This window comes from Myotis davidii, unplaced genomic scaffold, assembly GCF_000327345.1.
Source record: "Myotis davidii unplaced genomic scaffold, ASM32734v1 scaffold370, whole genome shotgun sequence".
Taxonomy (NCBI): Eukaryota; Metazoa; Chordata; class Mammalia; order Chiroptera; family Vespertilionidae; genus Myotis; species Myotis davidii.
The window spans coordinates 92,901-114,839 of NW_006288615.1; the positions used below are offsets into that span (position 1 = coordinate 92,901).

The following is a 21,939-nucleotide window of genomic DNA, read 5'->3' on the forward strand; positions in this document are numbered from 1 at the left end:
AATAACAGAGCCCATTACATTGCCTGTGTTTCTTTCTGGTGAGATTTCTACTTTCTGGTCTTGCTTTCTTCATCACTCCATAATCCACTGCAAATCACTTAAGAGATCAGGCCCCAAAGTAATAAGTAACACTATTTAAAGTTCATCCTGTATGCCTGTTCTGCGTGCAAAACATGTTAACTCACTCCTTCCAACAATTCCTGTGAAGTGGGTACTATTATTAAACAGAGTTCCCTTGTCTAGGCTTATAACTACCACAGCCACTACATTATTCTATAATTAGGACAGATTATCCACTACCCCACAGAGGTCATCATAACTAATTCCATCATGTGGGAAACACTTTCAGATTATGGCTTTTAGGTATCTGGGTCCTCAGTGATGTTTCTAGTCCTCCAGGCCCGTGCTTCTCAAGTCATAACAGGCAGCTCCCCTCACTGATTATAGATTTAAACACCTTACATTTCTTTTTTTCCCACTAGTGTAAGTCACTTCTGCCAATTCCAGTTTCCATATAAGCCACATGATTATCATAATCTATAATAATAAAAGGGTAATATGCTAATTAGATTGGATGTCTTCCAGACGTCTTCCCTGACACAGCCAGAGCCGGAGGGAAGCCGATGCCGGCAGCCCAGGTGACGGAGGGAATCCAGTGCCAGCAGCTGGGGGAAGGCAGGCCTACTCTTGCATGAATTTTCATGCATCGGGCCTCTAGTAATAGATAATTTGGTTTCCTGAATTCCTTGACTTCTTATTTCCAGTGAGTTTTCATCCTATTTTAGACTTGATCAGTAACTATATCACCTCTCAGATTTCAAATTCAAGCATCCTGTTGTCTCACCTCTACTACTACTCTCTTCCAGCTCATTTCTCTCATTTTTCTAAGTCAAACAGTTTTGGGACAACTGTCAGGACCTCCACCCCACTGAAGTGAAACTTCTTTCTTGTCCATCATTCATCATATTCTCATGTTTCTTAATCTAACGTAGATTCCATGTCCGGTTCTAATTATTCCCTTTGAACTCATCATATTTTACTTAATTAAAGCCAACACTCTACCTACTTTGTACCTATACAGCTTGGAGGAAAACACACTATTCTGACTAGTTTCATTTTTAATACTCATGACCACAGATCCTGAATGCTTCCTGCAGTTGTAGTAGATTCATTCTATTCACCTTCAACCTTGACAAGCCCTTCCTTTTGAGTTGATGATGTTTATTATTTCGCTAAAACAAAAAACAAAGAAAGCAAAATAAACAGAAAATAGAACTTGATACTTTCCTATCAGCAAATCTACAAACCTGAAAAGCAATTCTAGGGAGCAGAAACCAACTTTTCAAGGACTAAAATGTGACTGGGTCACAGAGACTATAGACACTGTGTCCCCGGAACACTGTCTCTGTTAAAAGAACCTTGCCCAATAACACGTTTAGTGTCTTAAGTAAATTTGAGAAATGCCAGAAGTTGTGTACAGTATATATATGGAAAGGAAGTTCCCATCTGCTGGCTGAGATTTTTCTAAAGCATTAGTTTGGCCTATTTCACAATCACTTGGAGGGCTTGCTACTTCCAGAGGTTCTGATTTCATAGGTCTCCTTGGCTCCTGAAAATTTACATTACAACAAGTTTTTAAGTGACTCAGATGCTGCCAGTCTAGGGAATTAAGGAATTCCATTTTGAAAGCCACTTCATTTAAGAACTCCATTACTAAGAGTGTCAGATAAGGTGTAGGATTTTGAGCAACCTAGATAATAGCCTTTGTGAGGTGATGTAGCTAGAAATAAGAGCTAAGAATGTGAAGAAGCTCTGTTAGTGATGCAGCATTAATTTGTAGTGGACCCAAGTAGCTAGTTTGAATGATTTTCCCTAGCAGTTTGGCCTGTCCGAAAGAAGGAGCAGAACTATCAGCAGTTAAAGAATTTTGCGCAAATCCTACTGGTTGCTCATGTCAAATATCTATCAGTTTACCATCAAGCACTCCGTTTTGCTTTGTATTCCCATGATGAGTGCCAAGACAGTAACTTTATCATCTGTCTTCAATCCGTCTTTTTAAAAAATATATTTGTTATTGTTGATATTATTGTAGATATCTTCCATTCCCCTCCCCTTTTACCCCCCTTTTTCCTGCTTCAATTCATCTTTTTAAAAAGTGTTTGTTATATATTATTCATTAACTAGAGGCCCGGTACACGAATTCGTGCTCCAGTGGGGTCCCTCAGCTTGGCCTGCGGGATCGGCTGAAACCAGCTCTCCAGCATCCCCTGAGGGGTCCCGAATTGCAAGAGGACACAGGGTAGGCCGAGGGATCCTATCTATGCACAGTCAGGGCTGGGGCGGGACACAGGAGGTTGGCCAGCTGGGAAGGGCTCCAGGACATGTCCGGCCCGTCTCACTCAGTCCCAATCGGCAGGACCTCAGCAGCAAGCTAACCTACTGGTTGGCGCATCTGCCACCTGGTGGTCACTGCACGTCATAGTGAGTGGTTGAGTGGCCTTAGCATATCATTAGCATATTATGCTTTGATTGGTTGAACGTGCGACCGGACACTTAGCATATTAGCCATTTATTATATAGGATTGTTCTTAGTTTAAAAATTTGTATATGGTAGTTAACAGGGGTTTTGGAATGTAAAGTCTAAATGTTTATGGTATTTAGTATCCTGAACTAATTCTGTCAGTTATGGTTAATAATTCTTTAGGCAAATGATTACCATATCTCTTGTTTTCTTGTTTGGGAATTTTTAAAATAGAAAAATTAGCCTGGCTAGTGTGGCTCAGTGGTTGAGTGTCGACCCATTAACCAAGAGGTCACTGGTTTGATTCCTGGTCAGAGCACATGCCTAGATTTCAGGCTTGATCCCCAAAAGGGGTGTGGAGGAGGTGCTGATCAAAAATGTTTCTCTTTCATCTATGTTTCTAGCTCTCTATCCCTCTTCCTTCTTCTCTCTCTAAAAGCCAATGGAAATATTTTTTAAAGTAGAAGATTTAGAAACTTCTCATTTTCCCGTTTTGAATGTAACTGTAAGGTCACAGAATCTTTTAAAATTACATTTTAGGAGAATTATTAGTCAGTTTTCTGGCTAAGGATAGTCTCTTGTGGTTCTTTTTAAGTAGCTAAATATTTATTGCAGGAGCTGGGTCACTACAGGGTTTATGGCATTTCTGGCAGTAAGTTACATTATCATTCCTGGGTGTCTGCACTTTTCTGGCTTTGCCTCTTAAATGTTTTTATAATGAGATTTCATCTTAGCCCAGGCCTTGCAGTGACGTGTCAGCTTTTCTGCCTTAATGAGGTTATAGCAGTATCTGTACTGAGGGAGCCACAAGAAATGTTTTGAAACATGGTTGGTATATGATAGGAAAAGGGGTGAGTCTTTTTTCCTGTTCCCCCCTTACCCACTTCAGTGAGCAGGTAAGATTGAGAAAGATGCTGCATTTCTTTCTCTGATTTCTCAGATTTCTGTCAAGCTTTTGAAGCTAGATACTGTGTTCTCTTCGCAGTATTAAAATTGGTTATTCTTTAAAATAATACAATTTTGGAAACTTGTGGACTTGTTTTTTATAGCTTTATTGAGGAATAATTAATTACAAGAACTTGTACTTATTTCCAGTGTCTAATTTGAAGAGTTTTGACATATATGAAGCCATGACTCAGTGATAAGATAGCACACATTGTAATCATTCCCAAGGGTTTTTTTGTGTCCCTTTGTAATGTATCCATTTGATCTGCTTTCCAGCACTATAGATACGTTTACATTTTCTAAAAATTTAAATGAATAGAATCATACAGTATGTACTTTTGGGGGTGGATGTCTGACTTCTGTCAATCAGCATAATTATCTTGAGGTTTACTTAAGTAGTTGTTTGTATCAATAGTTCTTTTTACTACTGATGAGTCTCCTATTTGGATATTCCAAAATTTATCTATTTACCTGTTGATGGACATATGGGTTATTTTTCTTACAGTTTGGAGGTATTATCAACAAGCTGTTGTGGACATTTGTGTACAGATCTGAGTGTGGGCATGTGCTTTTATTTTTCTTGGATAGAGACTTAGTAAGGGATTGCAGGGCCATATGGTAGGTGTATGTGTAACTTTTAAGAGATTGCCAACTTTCTCAAAGTGGTTGTACCGTTTTACATTCTTGAGAGTTCCTACTGTTCCACATTCTCACTAATACAAGATATGGTCAGTCTTTTTATTTTTAGCCATTTTAGTAGTATCTGTGTAGGATCTCAATGTTTGTTAATTTGTAGGATCTCAATGTTTGTTAATTTGCATTTTCCATATGACTAATGATGTTGTGCTGCATTTTGGTAAAGTGGTTATAAAATTTTCTGCCCATTCTTTTAAACAATTTTTTGTCTTTATTATAATTGAGTTTTAAGAAAGTTTTGGTATTTTCTGGATTCAGGTTTCTTCAAATTCTTACATGTTCTGCAAATACTTTTTATGAGTTGGTAGTGTGCCTTTTCATATATTAGTTTTTTGAAGAGCAACTTAATTTTGATGAAGACTGCTTTATCAAATTTTCTTCATTGTTTTATTTATGCTCTTGTGTCCTATTTGAGCTCTTCATCATTTCATTTCTTTGATTTGTCTAAAAAGTTAAATAGCTCAGATTCTCATTTTTAGCCATTAGGAGGGGGGGAAAAAGCATAGGAAGCAACTATACAGCTAGAGTTATATCTGCCTTATATTTCTGTTGTTGTTATACTTTACTAGCAAATTGTTTATGATTCTAGTAATTTTTGTTTGTTCTTTTTGGTTGATTTTTGAACCTATCAAGGATTTGTGAAATTGCTAAGAGTCTAGTTTACTCTGCTTTATGGAGTGAGGTAACTGAGGTTCATAAAGGGTACATGGCTTTGCTAAGGGCTTATAGTCTTGATCGTTTGAACACCAAAAAATCCCAGGTCCTCTCCAATCCCATTTCACTATTTGTTTCCCTATGAAGTGCTGTTCTTTATGATGCTATTCCTAAGATTTTACTGTATACTGTAACAATAAATTTAGTTCATTTGTTGCCTCTTCATTTCTCATTGAAAGCAGTATTATTACAATTAAGTAGGTTAGTTTTTTGAGAGATCATAATTTTCCCTTTACATTTCATTAAGTGAAGATGTTGATTTATAACACTTTTTTTTTTAATTCTTTCCAAAGGTCTGTAAACAGATTTGGCTAGGATTATTTGATGATAGATCTTCAGCAATTCCAGACTTCAGGGATCCACAAAAAGTGAAAGAGTTCCTACAAGAAAAATATGAAAAGAAAAGATGGTGAGTGAATAGTTTGTATTTAGAGCAAAGGTTTCCCAAATTACATTAATTATGGATAAGATTAGCCTGACATAAGGAAGGAAAGAAGGGAGGGAGGGAGGAAGGAAATAGGCAGGTTAGGTAGATAGGAAATAAAGGAATAGGTAGGTAGGTAGATAGATACCCATTATACTTTGGCTTTTCATTGGATTTGGTTTCCAAAAACCTTTACTTCTACTTTATCTTAACTCAGCAGCCTATTCCTTGTAATTACCAGGCCTCCTCCCCTTTTTTTGAAAGTTAGGGATCCTTCCTTTGAATTTTTCTGTAGCCCTGTTAGCTTCCTTAGATACTTTTAGTCTTATAAAGCCCCTTTTCTTAAAATCTTTATTCATTTAGCAAGTATTTATTTAGATTCTTCTATATACTAAGCACTATGCTAAAGCTCTCATGTAGTCCACTCATAATCCATCCACCTAACTGCATCTTGCAGTAAGTCTTTGCTCAAAATATCCCTACTTCCCATCCAAGAAATCATTTTACAACCTGGTTAAGAAGGGAGCCTTTATACTCCCCTTACTCTATCAGATGGTAAATTTTAAAATTAATTAAAATAGGTTGGACATGTGGCTAGTAAGCCCTTTAAAGAAGAGCCAGGGTGGAGCCAGAGTTTAACTATTTTGGGCTCTTAATTTTTAGCTATATGAGCACAACGTAAGTCAATTTATTAAGACTCATTAATGATGAATTCTTAGTTTCTTCAGCAATATTTAGTAGTGTATATTTCCTTATTCCGGGGGAACTAAGAAGATGAATGAGAGAGTAACAAATGGAATAGATAATGCAGAGATAAATGGCTTGTTGTTTTCTGAGGAGCTGTATGTTAACCCAGAGAATGATCTGGTCAAAAGCCTGTTTTGGTCCTGAGGGAATACTTGCTGTGGTTTTTAAGTGAAGTGTCTCTACTGTATTCATTGAGCACATTAGAAAGAAGTAACTCTGATTTTAGTGCTCTGCGAACTTTGTATTCTTACTGTTCTTTTGAGGAGACTGTGTTTTGCAAGGCAAGATTAGCCTGGGCTATATTTAGCAGCACTAGATAACATTAGCTGTGAATGTAGGTAAAATATACCAGTAACAATTAGTTGGGGAAAATTTTAGAAGGTGGGGTGACAGTGAAAGTATGGTGTCATGAATGATTCTTTTAAAGTGATATATATAATTATATTTTTATCACTTTTGTTAATTTCCTAGACTTTCCACCCCATAATGTATTCTTCTTATATAGCCCCGGCCCAATTTTTTATTTTCTCAGCAGTTTTACCAATTCAGAATTTTAGTTTGAATAGGACTTAGGTGGAATTTGAGATCGTTTACCTTCAGTTAGCAAGAGAATTTTGTGTGACTAAGAGTTGATAGAAATAAAACCATGTATTTCCCCAAATTTATTGTAATAATAATAATAGTAAACAATAATGAAATTTACCCCTTCAAAACATAGTCCAAATAACTGTAAACCTCAAATAATTATAATTTGTGTTATTCTTTTTTTCTGTCCTGAGAAACAGGATAGTAGTAACAAGATTAACAGTAAATGAGAATTTTAATTGGTGGGTGCGAAGGGGGAGTGACCATTCAGGAGGGCCAGGGGCTGTGCATTTTAAAGCCATGCTCCTGCACACCTGTGACATGTAACTAGAGAATAGTGCAGTTGGTTTTTAATAAGGCATAAGAACTCTCCAAATGCAGACTTCCTAAAAATCCCTTCTTTGAGCAACTATTCTTAAAACAATGAGACTATTGTCATATAAAGGGATTTTAAATTGTTCTTTTGATCAATTTTCAAACTTCCTATGTTATACGTCTCGCTTATTACTTTTAGTCAGATGAGTCTTTTGAACTAAGTGCTAGTATTTGGTTTTATCCTTTGATAAGATGTGGCTGTACTCAAAGTTGATATCATCAGTGGTTTGCCAAATTATAGGAAAGCGTAACTTCCTCTATTCATTGTCATATTCCATCATCTCCCATTTATTGGAAAATGCAAAGCAGTTTTATTATTTGTGATTAGTGTGTAATTTGATAGTAGCTAACACTTAATGTAGCTAACACTTGTACCAGGAACTGTTCTGAGTACTTTACAAATGTTAACTCATTTATGCTTCACAGCAACTGTATCTTCACTTCATAGATGAGAAATCCTAGGCAAAAAGAGTTGAAGTAGTTTGCCTTAGGTTTCACAGCTGTTGAGTAGAGGAGCTGGGATTTGAACTGTCTCTGGAATAGATATGTGCTTTTAACCGTTTTGTTTTTCCGCTTTCTCCACCTACCTGAAAAGAGGATTGAGGAGGAAGGAGAAAATCCAGATATACAAGGAGTGAAAAAGCTCTCACATATTCCTAACCCTAGAGATCAGCATTGCCGATATTTGGGCATTATATTCTTATTGCTTTTCTTTTCTTTCTTTACTCCCTTCCTCCCATGAATCTATATTTACATGACTGGGATCAAACCTGAAAGACCATAAAGTAACCTGGACATCTATCTGTGTCAGAAGAATAGCTGTGTAGTATTACATTAAACAGATTTAAGAGTTCTGTGGTAACATACATGTACATGTATCTGTGTACACTTATTCAGTTAATTCCTAAGGATGAGTTTCTGCAGAGGTACTTCTGGGGCACAGAGCATACCTAGTTACGTATTTTAATAGCAGCAAAATTTGTAATGTTTACACTCAATCAAATGCTAATGAATTAGGTTAAAAGTGTTTTCATTTCTGTGTTTCCCTTTGTGAGTTGCTTCTGCCCATTTAAAAATTGGCTGTTGACCTTATTCTTAGAGATTTGTAATAAGCCTTTATATTTTAGACTGTTCACTGGAATGTTTCCCTGCTTTCGGTTCTGTTTCCAAATGTTACTTATGATCTTACAATACTTGAGTTTTTAAAAATTAAATTATAGTATTAACTATTCATCATGATTGGTCTGCTGTCTTATAAAAAAGCAGTTAATTTTTTTATCTTAGAAAAACTAAGTAAACTCCAAGAGAGTTTTCAAAAAATTTATTTATTGACTTTTAGGAAGGGAAATAGGAAGGGAGAGTGAGCAAGAAAGAGAAACATCAATTTTTGTTCCACTTATTTATATATTCATTGGTTGATTCTTGTATGTGCCTTGACTGGAGATTGAACTCACAACCTTGGTGCACCAGGATGATGCTCTAACTATCTGAGCTACCAAGACAGGGCCCCAGAGGGATTTGAAATAAGATTAATATCAACATTCATGCAAAATTAGAATTTTGCTTATCATTTTTGAGAATGACATTTCCTATATTTTTCTTAATTAACTACCTGTTCAACTTTTCATGTGTTTTAGGTATGTCCCACCAGAACAAGCCAAAGTAGTGGCATCTGTTCATGCATCTATTTCAGGCTCCTCTGCCAGTAGCACAAGCAGCACACCTGAGGTCAAACCTCTGAAATCTCTTTTGGGAGATTCAGCAGCAGCCCTGCACCTAAATAAGGGCACACCTAGTCAGGTGAGTAGTTGTTAAGTCTTTGTAGAATGTAGAGGCTTCTACTTGAGGACTGAATGGCATGAATTTGAGACTTTTTAAAGACAGTAGCATAACCTTGTATGCCAGTAGCATTATGTGCCAGTGGTTTATAATACATTTAAGCATTGTTGGTTAAGTGGTTGGAAGGTGTATTTATTTGCTCCTTTGCTGTTGCTAATAGGAGTTTCTTTGAATTCTCCACAGCTTTGTGAAGGTCTACAGGAATATTGCTATAGCTATCTGTTATATAACATACATTATAAAACATGAATCTGTGGTAACCATCAGAGTCAGAACAATATAGCCTCTGTGATGTACTTTTATAGGAAAGGATTTCTCTAGCAGTGTAATCCCCCCACCCCCCTGCCCGATTTGTAAAGCACAGGTGTCTTTGCATTGTAGTATATATTTTATTCTAAAAAACTGAATAGACTGAAAGTTTTTGATAAGTTGGTACCTAAAGTTTGTACTTCTGCACTTCATTACAGTTGACTGAGCTGTGACAAATCTGTTACTGTGTGACATTACAGCGCCTACCCTACACAAGAATGATTCTGAGGCATGGTACTATTTGAATTAAATCCCACTCTTTTAATAATGCATACTAGGGCATTTGGATAAATTGCTCTGTTTTTACAGAAAGTTTGAGTGAAAAATGGAGAGAGGGATTAAGCCAGTATTTTGTAACTCTTCTTATGTATAAAGGATGTATTCTTTGAAAGTCTTATCGCTGTCTTAGCAGTAAGTCCATCCTTTCTCATGAGGTGTGACCACTGTTATAATTGTGTTTCTTTGCTTTTGACTCTGTAATTAAAATTGAGAGATAATTTAGGAATAGATAGTGAAAATTGGTGCTTTTTAAAAAATATCAAAGTACCAAAACCACAAATAGAAGACTGTAATTTTTAAACTGTGTTTTAAGCTTGATTAGTTGGGACAAGTGTAAAAATTTAGCAGATCTGACTGGAAACTCTTTATAGCTAATATGTGGTTTATAGTCCCCTGTTGTAGGTCGCTCTCAAGGACAGCAGCAGGAAAAGAAGTTTGACCTTTTAAGTGATCTTGGCTCAGACATATTTGCTGCTCCAGCTTCTCAGTCATCAGCTACAGCCAATTTTGCTAACTTTGCACATTTCAACAGTCATGCAGGTAAGTATTTTTTCCCCAAGAATTTTTATTAGAGATGTGTATAAAACACCAGAAACAGCCTTTTTTGTTTGTTTGTTTGTTTTGTTAATCCTCACCCGAGGATATTTTTCCTTTTTTTAAAAATTTTCTGTTTGCTTGTTTTTGTTTTTTTTCTTTTAGGGTGAGTGGAAGGGAGGGAGGAGGGTAGGGGGAAAGAGACACATCTATTGGTTGCCTCCTGTATGTGCCCAACCAGGGCTGGGGATGGAATCTGCAACCAGGTATGTGCCCTTGATCAGGAATCAAATCCATAGCCCTTTGGTGCTTGGGATGATGACACTCTAACACTTAGCCACACTGGCTAGTGCAATAACCTTTTTGTTTGTTTGTTTGTTTACATATTCTGTTGAGAATGTCGGGTCACTCATACCTGTTGGGGTGTATAAATCATGTAGCCCTAGCAGTTGCTTTTTAATCACAAAAGAGACTATACTTAATGTCAGGTACTGACATGACCTCTTTCCATAGAAAACTGGGGAAAGACTATTAAATATTTTTTAACCCTTTGATAGCGACAATTTCAGATATTCAGAAATGATCAGATAATATAACCTTCATGTACTCATCACTTATGGCTAATCTGGTTTTATTTCTCATTCTAGTCCATTTCTCGTCAAGTTACTTTGAAGCAAATTTAGACATACTAATTTATTCTTAAATACCTATTTTATATGTATCTGTAAAATAAGATTTCCTTTGTCAAACATAATGCTGGTAGTATTACCACTCCCTAAATAATAATAATAACAATAATAATCCTATACTAATAAAAGACATACATGCAAATTGGCTGTACTTTTGCTATGCCTTAAGCCACGCCCACCAGCCAATCAGAGCGACTGTATGCAAATTAACCCAACCAAGGTGGCAGCCGGCAGCCACAGAGCTGGAGTAAGCAGGAGGCTTGCTTGCCCCTGCGATGGAAGAAGCCAAGCTTCCCGGCAGCTGCTGCCTCCTCTCAAGGCAACAAAGTTTCAGTTATAGAAGGTGAATAAACCCCAGATACCTGCTTCCAGTCACCATGTCCATGGAGTTGGAGTGAATAAAAAACAAAACAAAAAGAAAGCCTGGGAGCTTCAGTCGCCAGGGGGCCTGGTCAGTCTGAAAACAGCCATCAGCTCCTCACCCAGGCTGGCCAGGCACCCCAGTGGGGACCCCCCCCCTGAAGGGGTGGGAAGCCTGAAAACAGCCCGCAGCTCCTCACCCAGGCTGGCCAGGCACCCCAGTGGGGACCCCCACCCTGAAGGGGTGGGAAGCCTGAAAACAGCCCGCAGCTCCTCACCCAGGCTGGCCAGGCACCCCAGTGGGGACCCCCCCCCTGAAGGGGTGGGAAGCCTGAAAACAGCCCGCAGCTCCTCACCCAGGCTGGCCAGGCATCCCAGCGGGACCCCCACCCTGATCCAGAACACGGTTCAGGGCAAACCAGTTGGCCCCCACCCGTGCACCAGGCCTCTATTCTATATAGTAAAAGGGTAATATGCAGATTGACCCTAACAGCAGAAAGACTGGGAATGACTGGTCACTATGACACACACTGAGCCACCAGGGGGCAGACAACACAGGAGCTGGTCCCTGATGGTCAGTGCACTCCCACAGCGGGAGCTCTGCTCAGCTGACCAACCCATCCTGGTGACCCACCAGCCCGGTGGCAGCCACTCAGTAATCTTGCAGTTCAAATCTCCGGAGAAGGGCCAGGCACCGACCAACCTGCACTGCTGGCACAACCCTGACAGCGCCGCTGGCCTCCTAGAAGTCAGTCTCGGGCACTGCGGCTGCTTCCCCTCCCTGGATGCTCTGTCAGGAAGAAATGATATAAAAGCGGCTGCCAGGTGGCTCCTGACAACTGGCGCGAACGTCAGCTGGACACATCCAGATCCTAGGACTGCAAGGGCATCCCAGCTGAAAGCATCCTGGCCCCCCTACTCCCCTTGGGATGGGCGCCAGACAGGGCTCACAGCTGGCGAATGCTGCTGTGGCGGTTAAAGCCTCTCTTGATTGGGACTGACTGGGTGCGAGCCTGCGGCATGTGTAGCGGGGCCAGGATGAGTGGGAGCAGCAGGCATGAGTGGCAGGCGGTGTTGGACTTTGGGTTTTGGCCCGATCCCCACAGGCCATCCCAAATAGCAACGCCGGACTTCCTCTCCCTAGTGACTAGCCTCCTTGTAGTTTCTTCAGCCCAGGAACACTACTTGCTTTATAGCCAGGTAGAAACATTTTACACTGTAACCAAAGGTCTGTGAAGCGTTTCCCCCTGCCTCATCTCATTTGATCCTCACAGAAGTCCTGGAGTAGGTAGATAGGAGACTCAGTGGAATCCTATTTTTTTATTAGCCAGAAAACAGAGATTTAGAAAGCTTATAAACTTGACCCGACTGAAAAGAAGTAAGAAATGGTGGACCTTGAAAATGATTTCAGGTTTTCTCATTGCGCAGAATATAGTCAAACACTGCTGCAGTTAAATATTTTACCCTTTGTTCTCCCTGCATGATCTTCAATAATAAACTGCTTCATGTTGATATTTACTGCTGTGTTGCTGGCAATTACCTGTAAGGGAAGATGGGGTGCTTCACTGGGCTGGAAAAAGTTTAGCTAACTCAGAAAGCAGGTCTAATTAAGCAAGTTTGTTCTATATTTATAAAGGCTAAGTTGACTCTCTCATGCATGATACATATAAAGCTCTCGCTGGCACCAATCACACGTGTGTTTCCACCTGTAATTGTCTATTGTGAATTTGATTGACACAGAGAAGGGCGAATAGTGATACTAAAATATTTCTTCTAATTACCTTTCAATGTGCATGAATTCGTGCACCGGGCCACTAGTAATAATAATGAATTACTATTCAATTTCCATTCCAGTTCAAACACACGCATACAGTTTTTTCAGATCAAGTTTCAAGTAAGGTCTGCACATTGCAGTTGTGAGATGTCTCTTAGTCTATAGGTTCTTCCTCCGTCCCCCCTTTTTTTTTGTAATTTATTTGTTTAGGAAATTAGGTTATTTGTCCTGTTGAGTTTTAGGCAGTCTGAGTGTGTTGATTGTACCACTCTGGGGTCCTTTATCAGGTTTCTGTCTTCTGTATTTTCTGTAAATTGATAGATACTTGATCTGTTACCGGTTCTTTTTTATTTATTTTTTATTATTTTTTAAAAAATATATTTTCCAGGCATGTGCCCTTGACTCAAATTGAACCTGGGACCCTTCAGTCTGCATGCCAGTGCTCTATCTACTGAGCCAAACCAGCTAGGGCCCGGTTCTTTTTTAGACCCAGGGTGGTGGTGGACGGGGAAAACCTGCTACTTAGGGTTTAAGAGGCACATAATATTGATTGCCTAATTTGGTAATATTAGCTCTTGGTGCCCAATACTGGGATCTGTTATACAAAGTTGTGATATCCTAAATTTATCATTCCTTTATCAGCTGAAGTACTTCTTTAAAAAATGTTATCTTCCACAGAAATATGCATTCAGTTAGAAACAATTTACTTATGGAATTTAATAGTTATTTTATTAAATAAACATATCATAAAACCTATGAACTGTAAACTGTAATTAAATTTTGTCACAGCTTATACCAGAGGTGTCAAACTCTATTAACTTGCTACCCAGTTAAACACAAATGAATAATACAGTACAATGTGTAAGAAACCATGGTGCCCTTTTTAAAGGGGGATGTTCTAATCTCCTGTTGCCACATGGAAATAGAGGTTCAGGATTACTAATACATTAATTTTTTTTTTAATATATTTTATTGAGTTTTTACAGAGAGGAAAAGAGAGAGACAGAGAGTTAGAAACATCGATGAGAGAGAAACATCGACCAGCTGCCTCCTGCACACTCCCCACCGGGGATGTGCCAGCAACCAAGGTACATGCCCTTGACCGGAATTGAACCTGGGACCTTTCAGTCCGCAGGCCGACGCTCTATCCACTGGGCCAAACCGGTTTCGGCACATTAATTTTCTTTTAAGAAAAGCCAGCAATCAAATTTAAAGTAAAATGTTCTCTTTTGAAATGTTGGAAATTAATGGAAAAATTTAAATTTTTTCTTTTTTTTAAAAAATATATTTTATTGATTTTTTACAGAGAGGAAGGGAGAGAGATAGAGAGCTAGAAATATCGATGAGAGAGAAACATCGATCAGCTGCCTCCCGCACATCTCCTACTGGGGATGTGCCCGCAACCCAGGTACATGCCCTTGACCGGAATCGAACCTGGGACCTTTCAGTCCGCAGGCTGACGCTCTATCCACTGAGCCAAACCGGTTTCGGCTTAAATTTTTTCTTAGGTGAAACAAAGTGTATCCTGCCAGCTGAATATGATGAGGGCTGTTCAGTTCCATCTCATCCTTTCTCATGAGTACCTGTTTCTCATTGAAAAGGAAACACAGCTCTCAGCCAGATTCAGACTCATTAACTTGTTACCTTAAATTTTAAACTTCCTTGGACATTTTGAAATAAGATTATTTAAAACATATCTTTACTGTTTTGTCACATTCTTTTAGTTTGGATTTCTTTGTTTGGAGATTGCTTAAGGCTCCAGGTAGTAATTTTTACATCATTAAATTTATTAGAGCTTAATTACCAAAGTCAAGTTTACCAAAGTTTTATTCCACAGTACTTAGAAATTTTAAAAGTCATTATAACCATTTGCTGAAGACTGAATAGATACAGGGTCTACAAATAAAAACGGATAGAAATTTCACAAAGAATTAATGTGTTTGGTGCTCTGGTTGGAAAACACTGGGAAAATGTAAGTGTGGATGAAGTAGACTTGACTTAACTAAATGGATTATATTGAACTGATTTTTTTCCTAATGATGTTTGAAACATTAAATATATATTTTCCCCTTTTTAAGTTCTAAATATAAGCATAGAATATATATTAAACACTACATATTCATATATGTTTGAGGTTATAAAGGATAAACTACCTTCGGGACCTAATTTCTATTTCTACAAGGGACAGATATGTTTCATTTGTTCTCAAATGTATAATTAAATTATTTAAAAAACTTAGAAGTTTACCTTTTGGAATATAGCCCATTCTAAATATGAGAATTTTCTCTACCATGTTCTCTGTTAACGTTTGGTTTATATTTGCATTTTCTATATGTATGTTATATATTTTGCCCTTATAAACTTATTTGGCCTTTTAATAGGAATTTTTTTTGGGGGGAGAGGGGGCTAGTATTTCAAAACTCTATAAGAATTTCTATTGTCTCATAAATTGTAGAATCATAATGCAGGATTTTTAAGTGGAGACCATCTAGTGAATCCTCTCATTTTGCTAATAAGAAAACTGGTAGAGTCAGAACAATTGAGGGACTTGTCTAAGACTTTATAGTTACTTACGTTAGGATGGAATTCTCTGATTTTTATCTCAGACTCCCTTTGCACTAAATTGTACTTGCTTACTGTTCTTAGCAATACTAAATGGTAACTTTGTTTAAAGTTGTATTATATTTGTTACTTAAACTGTATAGATATTCCAAAATATTTTTCAAGAAATTAATTTTAAAATTTGTTAACATTTTTTCCATTATATTTACTTTTGGGAATGTAAAATTTTAGCCTATAAATTAATTGAATTTTAAGTAAAAATAATGACAAAATATTGGGACATCTTGCAAATACAGCATTTTATATTGTTAAGCAATAACCAGCCTTTTAATTTATGTATTTCTGTATACTGTTTGAGGGCTAGGACAAATGTGTTTTAAAAAGGTTCTCAAGAACAAAGTGTGACCAGTAACGTGGGATAGCACCCCACATTTCAGCAGTGCTAGGTGCGAGTACTCAAGAAGGGAAGTGGCACAGGTACCTAGTAGAAGGGGTCTATTTTAGGTACATTTTCTCCACTACTGTCATACCCTTTCACATACATATAGAACAGTAATTACATAAATTGCTGTAAGTTTTCCTGATTTTTTTCCTACAATATGTTGAGCTCTGTTAATGGGAGATTTTGTTGTTTAGTAACTTTTATTATTTTGTTTACAAATATAATACATATTCATTACAACAGCTTGGTAAATTCAGGCAAACAAAGAAGGAAATAGGTAACTATTTGAAATCTCCTATTTCAAGTTAATCAAAATACAGATTTTTAAGTATGTAATACCATATTTTAAAAAGTAGATGAAAATGTATCTGGAATTTATTAACCGTATTTACTTTGTCATAAACATTTTTGTATAAAATTGAATATTTTACATGATTTTTTAAATGGCTGCATTATAGCCATCATACGATGTTCCATAATGTATTGCAGTGTTTTCCTCATTGCTGGCTATTTGAGTTTCTACTTTTTTCATCATAAAAAACATGTTTAGCTATTACAAACAGCCGCACACATTTACAAAATTGTTGCTTTACAAAAACTTCCTAGAAGTAGAAATGCCTGCAAAGGATTTATGTTGATGTCTATTTTTTGGACATTCTTTTCATTCTTGTCACTTAGCATTCCTTTTTTCTCATATCAGCCACTTCTTATTCTCATCAGATCCTTTATAAAAATCTTACCCAGCATCTGTTTTGTTCTCTAAAAAAATCTCTTGAATTGAGATTTTTTTAGAGGACATAATTGCATAATTTAGAGAAGCCTAGAATTTTGCTGTTAGGTTGACAACCAGTGGGAAATACCAGTGGGTCTTTTTCACTGAGTATAAGTGCATTTATGTTATAATTTTTACTATTTTTCATAGTTTCTTACATTTTTTAAAAAAATATATTTTATTGATCCTTTACAGAGATGAAGGGAGAGGGATAGAGAGTTAGAAACATTGATGAGAGAGAAGCATCGATCAGCTGCCTCTTGCACACCCCCTACTGGGGATGTGCCCGCAACCAAGGCACATGCCCTTGACCAGAATCGAACTCGGGACCCCTCAGTCCGCAGGCCGACGCTCCATTCAGTGAACCAAACCGGCCAGGGCAGTTTCTTACATTTTAATGTGTTTGAAAGTGGCAAGCTTCTAATAGAATGTGAATATTTCTATTTGTTTGACAATCATGTCTTGTTATACATTCAAGCTTATTTTTAAATGCCATGGTATGCAAAGTTGTGAACTTAAGAAAAAAGAAAGAATCAAAAAGAGGATATTAATCTTTATGTCAATGTTTTAGATTTCATCCAGCCAGTGAATCACTCATTGCCATTTTAAATATGAATTTTCCAGAATGTATCCTGTATCCTAAATCTCTATATGCTTTATTGTAATTCATGTATTTAGTGCTCTTAATTCAGAGTTTTCTTTAATAGGGTTACATTTATGATACTATTCCTGAGATCACTCAGTGTGTATTGCAGACAAATTTATCATTGTACAATGTGTTTTTGGAAATTTCTGGATAACCTTTTATAAATTGTTTGAAATTAGGCTAAATAAACACTGATAGGATTTAAAATCTGATCACTAAATGTCTTTGAAGTGAGCTCTAAGGTGTAGAAACCTCTCATAAAATTCTCAAATTCTTTTGTCATATATTTTTTATAGTTTTCATATTCATTAACATGTATTGTTCCTTACCGTTTACAGCCCAGAATTCTGCAAATGCAGAGTTTGCAAACTTTGATGCATTTGGACAGTCTAGTGGTTCGAGTAATTTTGGAGGTTTCCCCACAGCAAGTCACTCTCCTTTTCAGCCCCAAACTACAGGTAGAGCTTCTCCAGCATTGTGCCTAAATGTTTACTTTAAAAATAGAGTAAAACTCTCTAGATGTAGTTTTGAAAATTATTCTAAACTTAAATTCTATAATTATCTGAATTTACAATACTTCTATCTAGCAAAGCTCTGGGGAAACCTGAAATCTTTATTTTGTTGTGTGTTCATTTGTTTTTCTAAATTCTTTGGTATGTTGTGTAATTCACAGAATTCTCCTTTTCCTGCACATGAATCTTAAACTTCTTATGTAAGGAAGGATTAAAGTACTAAAGTTTTTTAGGTTCAAACAACACATTGTGATTTAAGCTCTAAGTAAAGGAAGCTAATTTATTGCTTCCATAGAACTAAAAGTAGAAGTAATTTTTAGGCAACAATCTTGAAAAATAAATGTTATTAGTCAAGAGTAGGTTATTTGATTGCTTTAATCAAACTGGGAAATCATTTTCTGTGCAAGAATTGGTCTTTAAACATTGAATACTCTTCCATAAACTATATTGTTTTCCAAAACTCATTGAACCCATGTTTAGATCTTTGGCTGATTACTTTGCTTTCAACTGGAATTCTGTGTATTGTCTTAAAGCTTTTTCTTTCAATTTTCTTCCTCCTCCCTCCCCCCCTTAACTTTCATTTACATAATTTCTGGCTATCCAGCATTTAGAATGCTTTCATCTAACTGCAGTTTTGGTGAATTTACTTCTGCTTTTCCTCTCCAGGCTACCAACAGTAAGTTCTCTAGTCAAGTAGGCATCTTTTACTAATGTGTTTTATGCTGTATTTCATGGATTTTTCATTTATAGAACGTTAATCATCTTTTAATAATCTTCATAAATTCTCACTTTTACTTTCCCTTCACTATTCCTCAACTCAAGAGAACACAGTAGTATACAATAAGAGAGTTAGTTGATTTAATAATTCCAATTTTAATTTGAAATAAAATTCTTCATATAAACTTTGAAAGCTTTAGTATTTACTTTGTTCACCAACTACTTATAGCAGATCACAATCATTTAAATATGCACATTACTGAATTTTAATTGGAAACAACCAGAGTTTCATTGCCTGAGAAATTTTATCTGTACATATTGTTTTAGAATGTTTAAAAATCAGATTGATGGAAAGTGTGGTTTTTTTTAATAGGGGTGTATCTGTTCTGTTTTTAAAATATCTGTGTGCTTCGTATCACTTTAATATAAAACTACACATAAATTATTTTGATTGCTGGAACTAATGTGTAGGCATAAAGAACTGGTATCAAAAGTTAGGACAAAAGCATAGAATGAAATATATTAGCTTTAGTGTTTGGTAATACTTTAAAGAAGTCTCTAGATTAGAGAACAAACTTTAAAATCTTAGTAGGATATATACCTGTAAGTGAATTATGCTCTATAAAGTAAAAAAATTGCTGTAATATTTAAACTATTTTGATATTGTATACTATAATTTTTATTCTTTGAAATATATAAAATAGTTCATGATTTTTTGAGGATACCATGGTGTATGAGCATTAAATTACTATGTGGAATTAAATAATAACTCTTCAAATAAAATAAGTCTGGAACTCAAAGATCACCTGTTAAGAAACTCTGGATCAACATAGTACATCTTAAGAATTTTAAATTTCTATTCCTGGGATTTGTTTCAACCAAGTTTTTTTTAGAAGCTACAAAAACTTGTATTGTCAGATACTTTGCATCTTATTAGCAGGAGAACTAATAAAAGGTGATAGTATATAGTTGAATGTTGTATATCATAATGAGTCTCAAACTAGGTGAATTATATCTTTTACTCCAGGGTAGATAATTACACATAGAAATGTGTAACTTCATGTTGCCAGGGCCTTTGGAAATCTAGATTTGCAAATTATAAAAAGTCATATGTAGATAGTTAAAGTTGAATGCTTAGGAATGCAGATTCCTTATAGAATACTCAATTTAAGAAGAAATTGTCATATTACCTACCACAGGATATTGAGAAAAATCTAGATATTTCAAGTGTTCTGTTTATTCTGTTACAGGTGGAAGTGCTGGATCAGTAAATGCTAATTTTGCTCATTTTGATAACTTCCCCAAATCCTCCAGTGCTGATTTTGGGACCTTCAGTACTTCCCAGAGTCATCAAACAGCAACAGCTGTTAGTAAAGTTGCAACAAATAAAGCTGGTCTTCAGGCTGCAGACAAATATGCAGCACTTGCTAATTTAGACAATATCTTCAGTGCTGGACAAGGTAATCAAACTTTAAATAAAAGTTTCTGTATTAAACAGTCCTTTACATTTGGTTGTATTTATTAAAATCTAAGGATGCTATGCTTTTCTTAGTGGGTGTATAGAAATTTCTTTTACACTAAATTTCATGACTTCTAGGATCTGAAATATCAACTACAAAATTGAAGTCATAGAAACTAATTTGTTTACTTCTGGTTTTAAAAGAAAGTAATTGACAAAAATTTAATTTTGTCTTAGAAAGCCTGCTTTACTGTTCTATGGCTATACAAGGTTAAGAATCTTACACATAGAACTGACTGGAAGGCTATTTGGTGGTTTCTATAATATATTTATTTTGAATGACTTTCTATTAATATCTTCGTAATTTTTAAATGATTTTTACAGTATATTCTTATGCCTAGTTTGGTCTTGAAGCCAGTATTTTGCCTCTCAAAGTGCATAGTACAGTGGTGAAGAGCAAGGGTATGCTTTCAGGCTGCAGGGCCTACTTTTTTATCTCCATAATGAGGATAGTAAATAGCATTGAACTCATGGAGTTGTGTTATTACATGTAAGGCATTTACAACAGTGTTTGGCACATAGTAAGTGTGCAGCAAGTATTTCTTCTCATTACTATCTATTTTTTATTATGGACAACCCTGGGAAAATGATATTAATTGATTGTTCACATCAGGGTCCTGTATTTTATGAATTCATATGTTTACTTGAATGCAATACACCTGTATCAGAGATGTTAAATAACACTTTTTGAGAATTTCTTCTTTATGCACACTCTAAACCTGTTACTGGCAGAGTCTTAGTTTTTTGTTATACAAGCAGTATTCTGTCTTTTCCACAGCAGTATACGTTGCAACTAATCTTGTCCAATATTTTCTACATTATTAGATATGATTCTGGAATCCTATTTATTTGCTTAACTCCAAATCAGTTGTAAATTTACATGTGTTGCATGGGAAATCTGGTTGATAAATTGGAAGTTAAGTTTTTTGGATAATTTATTTGTTCACAGGTGGTGATCAGGCGAGTGGCTTTGGGACCGCAGGTAAAGCTCCTGTTAGTTCTGTGGTTTCCCTTCCCAGTCAGTCAAGTGCATCTTCAGACAAGTATGCAGCTCTGGCAGAACTAGACAGCGTTTTCAGCTCTGCAGCCACCTCCAATAATGCGTACACTTCCACAAGTAATGCCAGCAGGTACCTTGTCTTTGTGTTCCTGCTTTGTGTTTAAATCTTTTTTCAACTCTGAATAATAGTGTTGTTAAATAATGAGTAGGGCATAATTTTAAAATTATTGAATATTTTTATAAATTTGAGGAAACAGTTTAATTTGCTAATTAAAATATAATCCTTGATTAGCTGCCCAATTCTATTTTTTCATTTAATCAAAAGTTTTATTTTCTTGAACACGAAAATGTAACTAAGAGATGTACACATCTCAAAATGGACACCTATCTACAGATTTAATTATACTCAGCAAAGAATTCATTTCGGAAATTATATACTTTTAAGGTACAGTTTTTAGTAATGAAGACTAAATACTGAAAGTAACATTTTGTAGCGTTAGTTGTAAATACACATTTTTAGAAATGTTTGCACCAGAACAGAACACTAATTCTATATCTCTTCAGTGTCATATTGGTATTTATGAATAGACATATCTATTGTTGTGTTCAAATATATCTGGTATAAAGGAATTCTTCGTAGCAGGAAGTCTGACACATTTTAACAACATTAGATCGTTAAAAGCTCTAATCAAGAAGCAGTTTTGACTTCTTGATTTTAGAGTTAAGTTATACAGAAATACAGGTGACTTACATATACATTGTTTTATGCATCTCTGTTTTTCTAATTATTATTTTAATCCTCACCCAAGGACATGCTTTTTTTAAAAAAAAAAATTGACTTTAGAGGTAGAGATGGAGAGAAACATCATGTGCAATTGAAACATCTATTAGTTGCCTCCCACATGTGCCCCAACTGGGAACCAAACTTGCAAAAGGTGTAGGGGTTGGTGCTCCAACCAGCAGAGCCACCAGCGAGGG

The 21,939-nt window shown here is 36.3% G+C and overlaps 1 protein-coding gene across 19 annotated transcripts in view; it reads left to right on the forward strand.

Annotated features, from left to right (window-relative positions):
- AGFG1 (ArfGAP with FG repeats 1) overlaps positions 1-21,939 on the forward strand; it is a 67,550-nt gene that overhangs the window by 34,650 nt on the left and 10,961 nt on the right. For 10 of the 19 annotated variants that reach the window (XM_015561836.1, XM_015561838.1, XM_015561840.1 and 7 more), the window contains exons 3-9: positions 5,170-5,285; positions 8,645-8,807; positions 9,824-9,974; positions 17,552-17,671; positions 18,330-18,401; positions 19,693-19,902; positions 20,911-21,091. In XM_015561836.1, the coding sequence (XP_015417322.1) occupies positions 5,170-5,285; positions 8,645-8,807; positions 9,824-9,974; positions 17,552-17,671; positions 18,330-18,401; positions 19,693-19,902; positions 20,911-21,091 (1,013 nt within the window). Of the gene's footprint in view, positions 1-3,285; positions 3,373-5,169; positions 5,286-8,644; positions 8,808-9,313; positions 9,390-9,823; positions 9,975-17,551; positions 17,672-18,329; positions 18,402-19,692; positions 19,903-20,910; positions 21,092-21,939 lie in introns of those variants that run through there. The other 9 variants (XM_006760389.2, XM_015561842.1, XM_015561843.1 and 6 more) reach the window with 5 other exon arrangements.